We start from the raw sequence: 17,078 nt of genomic DNA, 5'->3' as shown, positions 1-17,078 counted from the left end.
AAAGAATTATATTTTCACTCTTGGCTCTGAAGGTTCAAGTCCCAGAATCGGTTAGCTGATGGAGTCCATGCAGTAGGTGTGAATAACACAAAGGTGTGAAGAGAACAGCTCCCTGACTGGCAGGGCCCGGGGAGCTACCAGCTGCTTAGCAGGGCTAAGTGGATTCATCTCTGACCACCTTGACGCAGTTTTCACCCCCCTTGGCATGGGCACTCAACCACCCCACTAAGAATTTTGTAATCTATTGAGGCATTGTCTGCCCCTGTGAGATGGCTTTTACAACCAATATGAGCTTAAGAGTTAATGTTACTGAGGATGTCCTGGTGAGTGGGCCTTTAACTACACACAGGAGTATAATTAAGTCTGTGCTGTTTACCCATTGCCATAAAATCTGGCCCAGATATTTAGCATGTTTTCTGGGGAATGGCTTGATAAGAGGAACCCTAAAGGTTACTGTGACCCTAAAGGTCATTCTGCTATGACAAAGAATATAGTTACTGTGACCCTAAAGGCCATACTGCTATGATGAAGAATATAGCTACTGTTACCCTGAAGCCTATCCTGCTAAGGCAAAAAATATGGTTACTGTGGTCTTAAAGGTTAGCCTGTCCTTGCAATTCTTTAGAATATAGAAAATGTAGTTGTTTTAGTTGTTTTCATAAATTTTTAGCTAGAGGAAATACAAGGTGATTTCACTGACATCATAAAGATATATTTTTGATTAATTGTTTGATCACTTATGAAGTTGTAGAGCCTGCAGTTGTAGAGGAATGTAATGTTTATAACTTTTTGTCTTAGATCTTCATGTTTTTTCTCTCTTGATGTATTTCTCCCATTTAGTGATAGATAAGTTGAATAAGAATTGTATTAGGAGTGTATTACTGCATAAGATGTGTTGTCTACTGAGAAACTCTTGGTTGCAACATTGGAATGGATAATGCCTTGTCTAATACTGAAACAATCTGTAGAATTGTCTTTGGAAACACTCACTCATCCATTGTAGAGTTGAAACTTATATAGAGTAACTTAGCTCATTGCTAACTGCAATTCTTTCCGTAGTCTTTACCCTTGCTTTACTTGTTTGGTTAACAAACTGTGTGAGCTTACACACCTATGGCCAACTAATGTCAATAACCCCGATCCCCATAGACCAAGGCCCCAGTCCTTTTAACTCATACATAATTCAAGGTAGGGGTCTGGTTGACACAGATGGCGCCCAGGTTATAGCCCAGACCTGAGGAGAGCAGATGAAGACTGGCAAGCCAAGATAAGCAAGGAATGTGGAATCCTTCCTCAATCATTTCTCAAGAAGTTGTAAATTGTGCCCCCCTGAAGCTATGTCAATATGCCCCTAAGAAAAACTTTGTACTGCTTCTGTATAAATAAAGCGGACAGCTTTCTTGCTTGGTCCACTACGATCAAGGAATCTGGTGGTCCGTCTCCTTTCTTTCTCTCTTCACGCCTCATCCACGCACCCTTCCCGAGTTCCGGACTCAGCTGGAGCTGGACTCCGGCAGTTAGCCCCACTAGTTTAGCCTTTGTGAGTGTGGCAGATGGTGATGGTGGTGCATGTGTGGAGGTAGAATTCCAAGGACAGCCAGGAAGAGAGAATGGCTGGATGCAAACTCAGATTTTTGTATCTACTGCTCTCCAGGGAAGTGTCTTCTGAGGGCAGACTCTTCATGGTTTTGAGACCTTCTGCTAGGCCTATCCCCCAAAAGTCATAATCAGATTCAGTTAATATCCATTTAATATCAATAATGACTTACAAATTAGGGTTTTAAACATCTGCATGAGTTGGGAGCCAAATAATATTCAAACTGTTTATGTTGTACCTGAAGCTATCATCTGTACAAGCCAACAAAATCTCTCTATCTCTTTTTAAAATATATTTATTTTTATCGAAAGGTAGATTTACAGAGAGAAGGAGAGATAGAAAGCTCTTCCATACACTTATTTAGTCTCCAAATACCTGCAATGACCAAATCTGAACCAATCTGAAGCCAGGAGCTATGAGCTTTTTTCGAGGTCTCCAACATGGGCACAGGGTCCCAAGGCTTTGGGTCATCCTCTACTGCTTTCCCAGGCCACAAGTAGGGAATTAAATGGAGTGTGTAGCAGATGAGACATGAACCAGTGTCCATATTAGATGTCATTGCTTGGAGGTGGAGGATTAGCCTTTTGAGACATTGTACCAACCCCAAGTCAATGAAATATCTACGTTTCATCTTGTCCCTCATTTGAATGTCATACCATATGCATGCTTGCCTCAAAAAATCATTGTATGTAGTCCAGGAACACAATAAAATGTTGAAGATAAAAATGGACATCAGTTGCTGAAATTAAGCCCCCATTTGAAATGTTCACATCCCGTATCAGAGTGCCTTGGTTTAGGTTCCAGCTTTGTTACCAATTCTAGCTTCTCATGTATGAGCTCCTTGGGAGGCAGCAGGTTATGGCTTAAGTAGTTGAATCCCTGCCACACACATGGGAGTCGTGTATTGAGTTCTCATCTCCTTCCTTTAGCCTGATTCAGGCCCAACTGGTGCAAGTATTTGGAGAGTAAATCAGCACTTGGGAGATCTTTGTCTCCATTTGAAATGAGTAGATACAAATAAGTAATATTTTAGTGTTCAGGAAAACTCTCCATTTGCCAAAAAAAAAAAAAATGGACTCAATTCTAATTTATGGTGTAATTCACATGGTCTTTTAGATTCAAGAAGGTAACATATCTCAGAAAGTTTGCCTCAGAAAGTTTTACATTCATTTTTGAAGTATTTTTTTCACTGTCCCTTTCATCACTTCAAACCCTCATCTCTCACTGGTAGTATGACATTGCATTCCCATTGGCCTACTAACTGGTCTACTGCTTCCATTCTTGTTCCCTTTGAGTAGATGTAACCCATTTATGATTCTGCTTAACTTATGTTGATTTCCCATTGCCTGCACAGTAAGAGTCAGCCTCCTTAATTTGGTGCACAAAACCTTGCAAAACAGAGTGCCAAATTAGTTTTTCAATATTGTTTACTCATGACTCCCTCTGACATTCTGTGTGAACCCCTTACTGATCCCACATGCTTGCTGAATACTGCTGCTATTTCATTTGCATTTCTCTTCAACTCCTATATTCTGACAGGACCCTTACAGCCCAACTCACGGTACTGAGTTGCGAAACCTTCCTGGGCATCCTCCTTCCTTCTCCAGGATCATCACTCCTTCCTCACATGGTAGCACCCTCTATGACTACAGTATGTGTGGGGGCTGGAGGTGTTCTTCTCATCCGTCCAAGAATGTTTGCAGGTCTCTTGCTCAATTTTTATAATTTCAGTATCTAACAGATACTAAATATTTCAGCTGCTGGGATGCACTGAATTGAAATGGAAATTAACTTTTGTTCTGAGATTTGCAGCTTTACAGTTTCTGCTCTTGATTTATAAGTTTACACAGCTTCTTCAGTGTATTACATTCTGCACTTTACCTAGATTCTAGCATTAATTCTCAAGCTGTTAATCCTTCCTCCAAAACCAGCTGGACACAGCCTTGCAGAAAGGGCTCCAGCTTGGACTGTTGTTGCACCGCTCACAGCATCTGCACATGAAGTGCCGAGAACAGGTTCCATGGTTTATTAACCCGATGGAGATGTATTAATGGGATAAATAGGAAGAAGTAAGCAAGAGACCAGAGACCTGTCCTTGCAGCTACAACATTTCTTTTAGGAAAGAACTCACCATATCCACAAGGAAATCTCTGACATTTCCCTCCTCATATTTTATGAGCAGCCCTAACAATTCCCTTCTCTTACTCCTGGAAGCTCTCCATTTCTACTCATCAGTAACTCTTGGATGGCATGGAGTATCTGAGAAGTTGTTTCGACTGAGGAGAAGGTTGCCAATGAAGGATCCTGATCTCTGAGTCTGCCGATGGCCCTCATGGTGAGAGGGACAGCCCCAGCAACTGAGAAATTTCTGCAGCTTTGATGGATCCACTTGGCTTCACAGGGATTCTCTGTGGGCATGGCCAGTGGGAGTTGACAGCATTATTAAGATCTGTAAAGGTTGAATTTTAGTTGCAGAACTTTGCCTAAGTCACAGTCATTTCAAACCACTAGAATCAATCAAACTTTGATCACACAGACTATTCGTTGACAAATAATTTTCATTGAGTATTATTTTGCAGGCACGAACAGTCTTCTGTCTAAAGCCAATCTCTCTATCTCTATTATTAGCAAGAATAGAGGCCCAAAGAAGGGCCTGTGCTGCTCCACAGTAGCACTGTCTTACAAAAGTTCTGCAATGATGGAAATGTCTAACGCCCGAATTTGCGAATGTAGTAGCTGCAGCAGCTGCACACACAGCCATCAATAACTTAAAATACACCAAGTGTTTCTGAAGAAGCGGATTTAATATTTTACTGCATTGCAATTAATTTAAACATTTATGGCTTTATGTGGATGACTTTCATTTTGAATAATGTAATTCTAGAAGAGCCAAGCCAGTTTATAGAGTTGCTACTGTAAATATTAAGACAATCCACCACATTCTTTCCTTTCTAACCACCATACAAGGACATACATAGCAGAAATATTTCTGCAGCGGGACACATGCAGCTGTCGTCTAGTGAACAAAAGGCTCTCCCTCACGCCAGCTATTTGTTAGCACCTTAGCTGTTTATCTTGTAGGTGTAATCACTAAAAACGTAAGAACATGAGTCATTTCCTAAACAACGCACTGTCTTGTTTATTTTGGTTGTTGCCATGTGACTGTTGGTCATAAAACCCATTTGGTAGAAATTGATTCTGACAGGCCTAGTTCTTCTGATGACCCATAAGGCTCATTGAAAGGAGACAATGGACCCCACTTATGAGGCATTAAAGTGAGGGTGTGACCTCAAGCCCAGTTTTCTAATCTTTATCCTTTTAAGAATGCACAAATCACTTGGTTTCAGAGCTAGAACTCCTATCTTCTTACAGGATGAGTCCCTCACACTTCTGAGGGAAGTCATTCATGGAGGAGCAGAGCCATTTGTTAATAGTTTTCCATGAACTTGAACCCTGTAGGGCAGAAGGTAGTTTGAGGAAGAGCTTCCATTTTACAATAAGAAAGAGCTCATCTTGGAGGGTTTTGCCCAGAGATTTAATGGGATCATCAGATGAAATAATACTTCAACTAGGATTGTATTAGTGAATCAGGGTGAGAAATGTCTGAGCTGTATAAGGTCCTCAAAGCCATTTGGTCTAGCCATTTGTCAACCATAGGTGGGACTTGAAATTCAATAAATCTACAGCAAGATTTTATTTTTCATGTTTATTTCTTTGAAAGACAAAGTTACAAAGGAAGCAAGAGGGTGTAGACAGAGAAAGAGAGAGAGAGAGAGGGAGAGAGAGAGAGAGAAAGAGAGAGAGAGAGAGAGATCCATCTACCGGCTTTCGAACATCAGAAACCAGTTAGTAGAGAACCCAAAAAGAGACTAGAAGTTTCTTTGAGTTGACTAGACAATGGAGATTTAGAAGATCAAAGCAGCCAGACTTCATAGTTCTAAATAATTAAAAGAAAAATATCAGTCAATACAAACTGCTAAGTGGCTAAGAGGATCAAGTTAGTGCATAAGAATATTAAAATTCCCCATAAATATATACTACAGCTTTAAGCAGTTAGAAAAAAAGAAAACATGACGAGGAGAGAATTGATAAAAATTGTGTCAACTTAGACCAAATAGCATGAAGGTCACAAATTCTGAACTCAATTACAAGGAAAGATAGAACTTGCATATCCCTACAATTATTAAACATATTGAATATGAAAGGAGGTAAAGCCTTTTCACCAAGAAATTCCTAATGAATTCAAATTTACTGATGGAATCTATCAAGTTGTTAGGAGAAATAGTAATTTGAACATTTTCTGGAAAAACTGTTCCAGGGACTGGACATTTTATGTAGTAGGCATTATTCTAATTCAGAAATGAGACAAAGAAATGAAAATAAACTATAGGCTAATATTTCTCATGAACAGACACAAAAGAATTATGATAAAATTATAGCCAATTACATCTAGAAATTTAAAAAATAATAAATAATGACTAAGTGAGGTTTGTCCTAGACAGGCAAAGTTTGTTTCACACTTGAAAATTGATAGATTTCACATTAATGGTGTGGTAGAGGAAAGGAAGTGGGAGGGAGAACAGAGGAAGAAAAAGTGAGAGAGGGTTTTGTACCATTTGCAAAACAAATGAAGCAGATTGTCGAACTAAAGCTATAGAATTTCTAGAAGTATGCAGGGAAAACATTTGTGGCCTTAGGTTAGACAAACCTTTCTTAGCACATGCAGAACAAAAAGGAGTTAGTGAGTGATATGTTTTGAGTTAGTCTCAGTGTGTTCCCCAGAGTGTCACATGCTAGAAGTTTGAACCCCAATGTAACAGTGTTGAGGTGGCAGGCCTCGCCTTTAAGAGATGACTGGATCACTACTGGGTTACCAGTCATGAAAAAGATAATACAGTTCTCACAAATACTGTGTTGTAAAACAGCAAGCCTGAACCCCCTGGCCGCCCACGTCCTTACTGTGTTCCCTCTTAGAAGCCACATTCACACTCCAGGCTTCTGCCACGTTGTGACGCAGTCAGAGAGCAACACCAGGCTCTTCAGACTTTCAAGCTACCAGAATCATGAGCCAAATAAATGTTTGTTCTTTATCATTGGCCAGTGTTAGGCATTGTGTTATAGAAGCCCACAGCGGATCAAGACAATGAACTTCCTTGAAACAAAAATCTGCTCTTTAAAAGATATTTGTCGATGAAAGTTCAATGAATAGTCAAGTCACAGACTTGTAAAATATTTTCAAAACATCTAGGGCAAAACAAATTGCATCTTGATTGTATAATGAGCTTTTAAAATTCAACACAGTAGACAACATGCTAAAATGACAATAAGCAAAATTCTTGAGAAGATACTTCACCAAAGAAGAAAAAGGTGGTTAATAAAGGCTTGAAAGGATTCTTATCATCATTAGTCATTAGTAAAAGACAAAATCAAGCTGCAGAGAAATACCATTAGGTATGCCCGGTGTGTCTGAGATTTAAAACACGGACAGTATCATGGGCTGTCAGGGGAGTAACTAAAAGTCACATACAAATTTTGATAATCACTTTGAAGATAATCTGAAAGCCTTTAAATGAAAACATGATCAGGTATTCAGTGACCGTGGAGCTAGGCATTTAGAGTATAACATAATAGGTTAAGTTTTACTCATCTCAAGATGGAGTCCCTGATTCCTGACTTTGGCTTGGCCCAGCCCAGGTATTATAGGTATCTGGGGAGTGATCTATCTCCCTGCCATTCTAGCTTTCAAATAAATAACTAAATATTTTGAAACATGTGAATCCTAGTTGAGACCATTACTTCAGAGTATCTACCACTGTTTTTGGAATTGACATACTCCCCACATGATTATTTGATTGATAATTCTCTCTTTTTTTGTGAGGATTTCTTCCTCTGTGTCTTGGTCTGTTTTCTGCTGCTGTAACAGAATACTTCAGAATGGGGCAGTTTATAATAAAACTGCTTTGGGTTTGTGTTCGTAGAGTCCAGGAAATCCAAGACTATAGCACTAGCATCTGTGTGACTCTTTTGGGGTTTCCTGTGTGGGTTCAGTCCTAGGCAGGAAGTGGAAAGGAACTGGACATGGGTACGAAAGAGAATCAAGTGAGGCAAACTTAATGTGTAAAAACCTGCTCTCCCTGTAACAAATTCGGTCCACCTGGGAGTGAGAACTCACTCCTGTGAGAAAGGCATGAATTCATTCCTGAGGGCTCTGCTCCCATGACCAAACACTTCCCAGTCAATATCCCCAGCTGATACTGTGCACTGGGGACCAAGCTGAATGGGAATGTTCCGTGAGCACAAACCACATTCAAACCATAGCACCACAAATGTCCCATGATGCTGAAAGGTTCAGAGAAGGCAGATGACTCCAGAGGAAAGAAACTGAATCGGGTTATTCCATAGCCCATTCAACCCGTTCCTCATGGGCAGGGTATGAGTATTCAGGCAAGGAAAGCAGAGTGAATTACAGTGATAAGGAACATTTCAAAGAGTTCAAGGACCATCCTAAGACTATCTGCCTCAGAAATGCCAATAGGAAGGAATGTATCCTGTACTGAGAGCCTAAAGTCCCAATTGTCATTAATATAAAGGCATCTTAGGGCAAATTTCTTAGCTCATCCGTTTTTCAATGTTCTTGTTCCCAAGCTAGGATTCTGTGATCTCTTTGATTGATGACACTGATTCACAAAGCGAGCCAGGTCATTTGGGCAGTGAGAAAGTGATTTGGAAAAGCACCAGGCTTTGATTGTGTTCCTAGCACTCCAATTAAGAAGAAATTAGGACAAGAATAGAAATTTTGGCCTGGCGCGGTGGCCTAGTGACTAAAAGGCCTCACATTGAACTTGCCGGGATCCCATATAGGCGCTGGTTCTAATCCCGGCAGCTCCTTTTCCCATCCAGCTCTCTGCTTGTGGCCTGGAAAAGCAGTGAAGGATGGCCCAAAGCCTTGGGACTCAGCACCCGCATGGGAGATCTGGCAGAAGCCCCTGGCTCCTGGCTTCAGACTGATGCAGCTCCAGTGGTTGCAGTCACTTGGGGTGTGAATCATTGGATGAAAGATCTTCCTCTCTCTGTCTCTCTTCCTCCTCTATATATCTGACTTTGCAATAAAAATAAATAAATGTTTAAAAAAAGAGAAATCTTTGTTCAAACACATTCGATGTCTGATTTTTGTATGCTTCATTGGCTCTACAGAAGGACAGTTGGATTCATGAGCCAGGCTCAGCCTTGTGTTCCTTCATGAATGTGTCCAAGGACTACATTGAAATGTCCTTGCCAGTGATGTCAGCGTGGCCTGTTGCTGGAGTATATTACAGCAATAACATCCTTTCAGGCTCTACTTCCAGATGCCTAAATGTTCAACTTCTGAGACGCGCACCCAAGCTATCCCAGACCCACACAAACAGTTTTTTTTTTTTTTTTAACTGAAGGGTATACTAAAAAGACAATGGTTAGAAATTTGAGGTTGGAAGAATATTTATCCTACTGGTTAAGATGTTCATGTTTCACATCCCACCTCTGGGTAGCTGAGTTTGATTCCCAAATCTGGATCCTGCCTCTAGCCTCCTACCAGTGTAGACCCCAGAAGGCATTAAGTAATGATTCAGCAGCTGAGTTTCTATTTTCTGCATCAGGAACCTCAACTATGTTCTTAGCTTCTGTTTAGTACTGGTCCAGCACCAACTGTTGTAGACATTTTGAAAGTGAACCAACAGATAGAATTGTTCACTCATTTTCTCCCTCTCAAATACTACTACCAACAATAAACTAAGGAACTTAATTTATTTATAATGATTATTTATTAATCCATGTATCTCTCCTACTTCTGCAAAATGCAAAGCAACCAAATGTATATACTGGTAATATAGGACCAACATTATATTGGCTGGTTTATTCCACAGAAATCTGTCTGTCCAAAGCCAAGACACAAACATAAAGACATTTCTAGATGGTCAGTATAAGAAAAGCACAGTCTTGGGCCCGGCGGCGTGGCCTAGCAGCTAAAGTCCTTGCCTTGAAAGCCCCAGGATCCCATATGGGCACTGGTTCTAATCCCGGCAGCTCCACTTCCCATCCAGCTCCCTGCTTGTGGCCTGGGAAAGCAGTCAAGGACAGGCCAAAGCCTTGGGACTCTGCACCCGTGTGGGAGACCTGGAAGAAGTTCCTGGATCCTGGCTTTGGATCGGTACAGCACCGGCTATTGCACTCACTTGGGGAGTGAATTATCGGATCGAAGATCTTTCTTTCTGTCTCTGTTCCTCTCTATATATCTGACTTTTCAATAAAAATAAAATAAATCTTAAAAAAAAAAAAAGAAAGAAAAGCACAGTATTCATTATACACAATGTGTTTACACCCACAGTCTTGAGCAAGACTTAGAAACAAGTGTGGTGCAGGTCTGGCTGGCCTTCTCTACACAGTGGTTAGAAATGCTTTTCAATCTGCTCACCCATCATTCTAAAAACAAGGCTGTGCTAATAAGATCTGTCCCAACCACATTCTTTCTCTCATTTGTCTTCAGGATAAAATTCAAGTTCTTCCATTTGCTGGGCAAGACACCATTCTTGGTTCTTCCACCTCACCACCTGCCTTCCACTTCTGTGGACATTCTGTCCAACCAGTCATGTGGATACTTTCAACATAGGTCCAAGTCATCTGTATCTTTTGCTTGTGCTGAGCCCATTGCCTGCAACACTCGCTCCGTTTTCTCCTCAGCTGAGCCTTATTTCAACATCCAGATCCAGTTTAATTTTCTTCAGTTCCTCCATGTTAGCTTCATTTCTTACAATGGTAAACCTTTGCCTCCAAGGCAAAGGCACTAAATGTATTATTATAAAACTTTCAGAAAGAACTTAGAAGATAAGTGAAATGTTCTCATTAGAAATTGGCCAAGAAAATAACTCCAGCTCACAGATGATGGCAGAAAAGGAAGTGAAGCCTGAGAATGGGTACACTCTTAAAGACTTTATTTATTTTTATTGGAAAGGCAGATTTACAGAGAGAAGGAGAGACAGACAGGAAGTTTTTCCATGCACTGGCTCACTCCATAAGTGGTTGCAACAGCCCGTACTGAGCCAATCCAAAGGAGCCAGGAGCTTCTTACAGATCTCCCACATGTATGCAGAGTCCCAAAGCCTTGGATCATCCTCTACTGCCTTCCCAGGCCACAAAGAAGGAAATTGGAGCAGCTAAGGCATGAACTGATGCCCATATGGGATCCCGGGCAGTTGCAAGATAAGAATTTAGCCACTAAGCCACAATAAATAAACTTTTTAAAGCTGCACATCCTTATCAGTAAGGAACTTGAACTTTTCCCCATGATTCACAACCTTGAATTGTTTATAAATTATATTGATGATTGATGTACTGCTAAAAGAAAACAGCGTGCACATTGTAAGATATTAACATTTAAGAAGCTTAGATACAACTTAAATTGAACTGTTGCCTACATGGAGTAGGTTGGATATCCCATCTTGGATGCATGATCCTATAAAAACATCAGGCTCCTGTTTTATCATCATAGTAACAATTACTAACAATTTTGTGATATGTTCTGCTGAGCCAAATTATGGTGAGTCACTTCTTTAGAACAATGGTTCTAGCCAGTCTAAAAGGTCGATCTTTCAGGGGCATTCACCTTGCCTGACTTCAAGGGGGCATCATTTACATTTTACATGAGAAATATAAATGACTCTCATTTGTTCATTACACAGCCTCAGCACCCCTACATGTGCACCCCCTGAATGTACTAATAACAGAATTCTCTGCAGACCACAGCTGGGGACAGACTTCATGGCTGCTGAGGACAGACAATCTCCTTGATTCCTAGGACACTCAAATCCAGAGATGATCATAGTTGTTGAATAGGCTCCCAGGGTTGATGAAAAGTGATGCCATGTATGAAAACAAAGGAACTTGGGGGCTATATGCCTAGAAAGCACATCAAACGGTTGGCATGTACTATGCTTTCACCAAACTACGCACATTTAAAATGTTCTTTAATCTTTAAAATAACCCTATCAGGACCTTATCATTATAACATCCACCCTACCTGTCCACCTATCCCTCGTACACACACACACACACACACACACACACACACAGAGTAAGAAGACATGTTTTTCAAATCACATGCTCCCTAGCAAGTCTGAGACTGAGATGGAACTAACCCCTCCATTCACCCAGTAACTCCCCCTATGACTTCTAGAGTTGCAACCACATCAAATCCATCAGCAAAGTCCTTGGGCTGCCTTTGAAACTCCCAATCAGAGGCTGTCATTGGTGCAGTGGTTAAACTGTTGCTTGGAACACCCAATTTCACATCAGAGTGCCTGGGTTTGATCCCAGCTTCACTCCCAGTTCCAGCTCCCAGCTGTTTTCTCTGGGAGGTCACAGGTGACAGCTTGATTACTTGGGTCTCTCATATCCATATGGCTGACCTGGACAGAGTTCCAGGCTCCCAGCTTTAGCCTGTTGTTGGCATTTGGGGAAGATCTCTCTATATCAGTCTCTGTTTCTACATCCTTCAAATAAATTAACTAAAATAACATAAGAAAGCAAGTTCACTCTTATTTTAAACCATACCACTGCTATCACTGCAGGCTAACCCACCCCATGTGTTGCTGAAAGTTTCCAATTGCCTCTGAATTCTCCCCATTTCTGCTTTACCCCTTCTTCACTGACTGTTACCAAAAAAAAGCAGCCAGAATGTTCCTCTCCAAACTATCCAGTGATTCCTCCTACCACTCTGAGTAAATGTAAAAGTTCTTCCAGTGTCCCATAAGGAGGTGCTGACATGACTTGCTTTTCCTCCACCTCCCCATCATCCTCTCCTGTCACCAGCCTCCCTGTTTACCCCGTGTGAGCCACCTCACCCTCACTCCCCACCACCCTCCATCCTTATGTAGTAGGCTGTCACGTACATGCCCTGGCTCCTAGAAGCTGTCAATGTTACCCACAGGGAAAAGAGAACTTGAAGATATGATTACATGGAGGGTTTACAATGGTGAGATGGACCCATTTCATTCTGGTGGCCCCAACCTCATCACAAAAACCCTGGTAGCAGGGGAGCAGAAGGAGTCAGGACTCAGAAGGTGACAGAGCAGCATTAGGAGGGAGCAGGCATGAGGTCAGCTTCTAGAAGGTGGAAAAAGGAAGGAAATGGGTTCTGAGCTAAAGCTCTCAGAAGGAATGCAGCCTGGGGACATTGTGAAGCTTTAGCCCTATCAGAGCTTCCTAGACCTCTGGCCTACAGAATCGTATGAGAATATTTGTATTAGTTGAAACCAACAAGTTTCTAGTGATGACGATGGTAGGAATAAGAAATTAGTACCTTCATATCTTGTTTCATGTTTGTTTTTAACACGATCACCTTGATAGCTCCTTATTTATTTCTTTATCAGTTGTGTCTCTCATTATAAGGCAAAGGGTACAGGAGCCAAGACTGTTTTTGTTTCACTGTTGCGAGTTCAGCACCTTGCACAATTTGGGTTGTGTATATACATGGATGACATGTTAGCAATTTGTTAGCAAGCTACAGTGGCTGAACCTCAATAAAATGTTGGTGGAACACCTGGTCACAAATCTGTGTTCCATTTTCATAGACATGTCTAGAACAGGTAGAGATGCACACGAATGAATATAAGATAGCCCACATGAAAACAACCCGGAGGAAAATTCAGGACTGCATAGCTGTAAGCTGTGCTAGGAAGATGGTGAGTAATCCATCCCCCTCCAATGTGAGAGTCCAGCACCCTTCCCACAAAGCTGGGAGGAGCAAGAAGCCAACACAGGGCCTTGGCGCCTGCCTCACTTCACACATCACAGTTCCAGCCAGCGTGGAATAAAGCAGTGCAGCAGGCTGCGCTGGGAACTGGGGCTGGACAACAGGGATTATAATTGTCTTCCTACTGGATGCTGGCAGCCATGCTTTATAGAGGAGTTTTACACACACGAGTTGAGGTCCAGGGTTCACTCTAAAGTCTGTTCATTCACATCATCACACCAAAGGGAGTGCAAGCATAAAGTTCTCCCTAAATCTAGTACATACTGTAGGCAATCTTAAACACTTTAGTAATTGCATATTACTTTCAGGCAGTTGTTCCTGTGTCAAGTACCTGCAGAAAAGTTCCAACATTTTCTTTTCCTGCTACTTCTGTTTGGTGCAACACCAGTGAGAGGTGATTCCCTAGGGAGAGCCCCACGTCATGAAATCTACAAATAGTGACTCGGGGACTAGTGCTGTAATGATGACGATGATGACGGTGTTGTTGGTGGTGAGGATGTTGATGATGGTAACAAGGAGAGCTCACTTGACCATTGCATGAAGCTGCAGGGATGCTTCTGTCAAAAGCATATTTAATATTCTTTAAAAAAAAGTTTCTGCATACCACAACAGGATGGCAGCTGTGGATATGAAGGCTAGAAGGCTACAAGGCTGCCAGAACGAGTCCTTCAAATGCCACCCTTTTGTAGAGCCACTCCTGAGCCCTGTGCACACAGGTACCTTCTCTCTGCCCAGCCTTAACACTCTGCTCATTCTTCTAGTCCATCTCCCACTCTGCTGTATAATTTCTCAAGAGCAAGTTCATCACTGGCACCAAGTTGTTGACTTCCTGGGAGTGGCAGCCGTGATTTGGATGTCCCTGCCCTGCAGACGGTCAGTGCAACACCAGACAAAGTTGGTGAGTGTTGAAGAGTGAGCCAAGCACTGCGCTGGGCGCCTAGCAACAGGACTTACTGTTAAAGAAAGGCATGATTTGCCCAGGAAACAATGAGCCAAAGAATATAAAGTAGAAGATCAGCAAGCACTAAACTTGTAAATACACTGTATCTCCTTTGAGTGTTATTGAGAATCAGGCAAGGAAATAATTAGTGCGGTCTGGGGATTGGTAGCTTTGTAGCATAATCACTTTATTAGCAGGAAACAGCAATATCTCTTCATTTTGTTTTCACACTAAAATGCATTTAAATATGAATATCATGTGTACAAGGATTAGGGAAAATGGTCTTTCATTTTGATTAATAAAAACAATTTTTAAAACATTCTAAAGTACTGTGTTTTGATAGTATTGGTATAATAATATGTATTACATTATTAGCTTAATACAAAGATCACCGAAGTTCTTTGTTTCAATATCATAGATATTAAACATTAATGTATAATTAACATCATAACAATACTGAAATCATTGACTTCATCAGAATTTTTACTGTATTGGTGCCAAAAGGGCAAGCTTGTTAACGGAGCATTTATTGACTATATATCTAAAAAACCTTTGACCTTAGAAGCAGAGAGAGGAAACTTTAACACCTGAACATACACTTTTCTCTTACAAGCCTTGGTTTCATTTTCAAACATATTGTTGAATAATGAGATTTAGTCAGATAGGAAAATGTACTTTGTGTCTGTCACAAGGATAAGGATTTAAACAGAAGAGTTGAAAAGGGGTGTTGTCCATGGTATATAAGTCAATGATTAAACACATACTGTAATGTACTAATAGTTCTTGTCTTTGGAGAAGTTCTGTGTTCACCCTAAGTGACTACTGATATAATTAGTACCTGTGTTTGAGCATATTTGGGATGCAAGGATTGCGTGGCATTCCCTGCTCACATGGAGCAAAACAAAACACCTTGCATGCCATCTGTGTGTGCACCTGTGCCAGTCAAAAACAGCCCTTACCTTCACAAAAAGATAGATCTCGGGATCCGTGGAAGTTGCTTCATCTTCTTTCAAACTGTTGGCATCAGCATAGTAGGCAGAGGGCCCCTTGCTCGTGGAGAAAGCCCTGCTGTGCTGGATGGAGAAGTTTGAGGGGGAAGCCAGGTCTTCCTTCATCAGTATTCCATTCGCCCATGGCTCCTCTGGGTAGCGTACCTGGTCCCAGGCTGGCAAATGTGGTTCTTCCATTGTGATGTCCCTGCCGTCCTGGGGCTCACCTGAATGAGAATATGGGACCATCACCACCGCATCAGGCTTTAGGTAGCCTTTTGCTTTTACCTGGGGAGAGGTGAAGTTGTGGTCTTCGCTCCCAATGACATGGACTGACACTGGATCATTCCCAAGGGCTCCCAGCCTTGTGGCATGCAGACGCTTTTCTGGTCCTAGGTCTTCATGGACCTCATCATAAAAAGGACCTTCATTTTCTTCTGGTCGGTCTGGGACCTCATACATCCTCTCTTTTTGGATTGTGTCGTGGATGTTGCTGTAGTCACCACCGTTCATGGTTGTTGAGCTGATAGATCCTTTGGTAGGCAGAGTAGATCTAAAATGAGGAAAGAAAAGAAGATGCTGCCTGCTTTGCAAGGAAATCACTAGGCTTTTGAAGCAGCAAATAGCAACAACTAATAATGACAGGTCTCTAACAATCATTTACTGAGGCTTCCATAAGCAAACCACAAGTCCATGGGACAAAAGATAAAGTTTACACACTCAGTTAACTCCTTCACTCCTACAGATAATTCTTACTTTACTTTGAGTTTCTCTTACTTGTCAGTCACTCTAAGATTCCTTGGATAAGTTTGAGATTGTATTAAATTATCAGATCAGTATGCACTGAAATTCTTAGTTAGCTAGCCTCTGCCATTAACAGAATTCCCTTCTCTTTCAATTAACAACATGGAAGAAGTTCCTACTGACTAGAGGGCAAGCACAGTTCTCCTCAGTGGTAACCCACCTATTTATAGCCAAGTGCATCACACAAAAAACTCTTTGCATATTGAAAACCTATAAAAAAAAAAAAAAAAGAAAACCTATGATAAATGAGTCGTATGTGCCCCAGTTAGGTGATGGATCCTATTCATGTTTCTTATCTATGAGCACCATTAGGTGGCTAAATAGCAGAAGGAAGAGAAGATAAGTGCTCTGGCCTAGACACATCAGCAAATAAAACCCAAAGCAAAAAAGCTAAAAAGGTTATGGTTTTGACTTTTAATTTTATCCTTTGAAATTTACATGATTATCAGTCAACAGACATTCACAAAGATCCCATTCTGTTCAAACCATTGAACTGAGCACCGAACAGAAGTTAAAAGATACATTTTCTGTCCCCATAGTATTTTAAATATAGTTGGAAAGACAAGGAAAGAAACAAAGACTCTGACCTAGACATTATGTAAGGTGTTTATAGTGCCATCGATCCAGGACAGTCTTCTAATGTCACAGGCAGCTGCTGTAGCTGTTAGCTCTTGACATTTTACCTGATTCTCTATTCTGCTTTAGCCTCATTCCCTTATCAGACCACATGCACCTTTCTCCTCTGACAGCCCACATAGATTGAAAAGCAACTGAAATGACAAGATAATATGTGAGCAAAGAGAAGCAATACAGCTCTGCTTGACAGAATTCAACACATTCAAGGTATTTGCTAATGGCAAAATCCTGTTGTACTTTTAGGTGCCAACACTGTATCCAAAATCTTAAGAGGAACTAGAGCAACACTTCTGGAATTTTAGGTTTTCATATGTTCTAAAAAAAAAT

General features: G+C 41.2%; 1 protein-coding gene across 1 annotated transcript in view; it reads right to left on the bottom strand.

The window, feature by feature from the left end:
• CLIC5 (chloride intracellular channel 5) overlaps positions 1 to 16,227 on the bottom strand; it is a 156,534-nt gene extending 140,307 nt beyond the window's left edge. The window contains exon 1 of the mRNA XM_004590415.3: positions 15,282 to 16,227. Within this exon, the coding sequence (XP_004590472.2) occupies positions 15,282 to 15,971 (690 nt within the window). The 5' untranslated portion in view covers positions 15,972 to 16,227. The remainder of the gene's footprint in view (positions 1 to 15,281) is intronic.
• Positions 16,228 to 17,078: the final 851 nt, after the last annotated feature.

This window comes from Ochotona princeps, chromosome 1 (genome assembly GCF_030435755.1).
Source record: "Ochotona princeps isolate mOchPri1 chromosome 1, mOchPri1.hap1, whole genome shotgun sequence".
Classification (NCBI taxonomy): domain Eukaryota; kingdom Metazoa; phylum Chordata; class Mammalia; order Lagomorpha; family Ochotonidae; genus Ochotona; species Ochotona princeps.
This window is presented reverse-complemented; position numbering and strand designations above follow the sequence as displayed.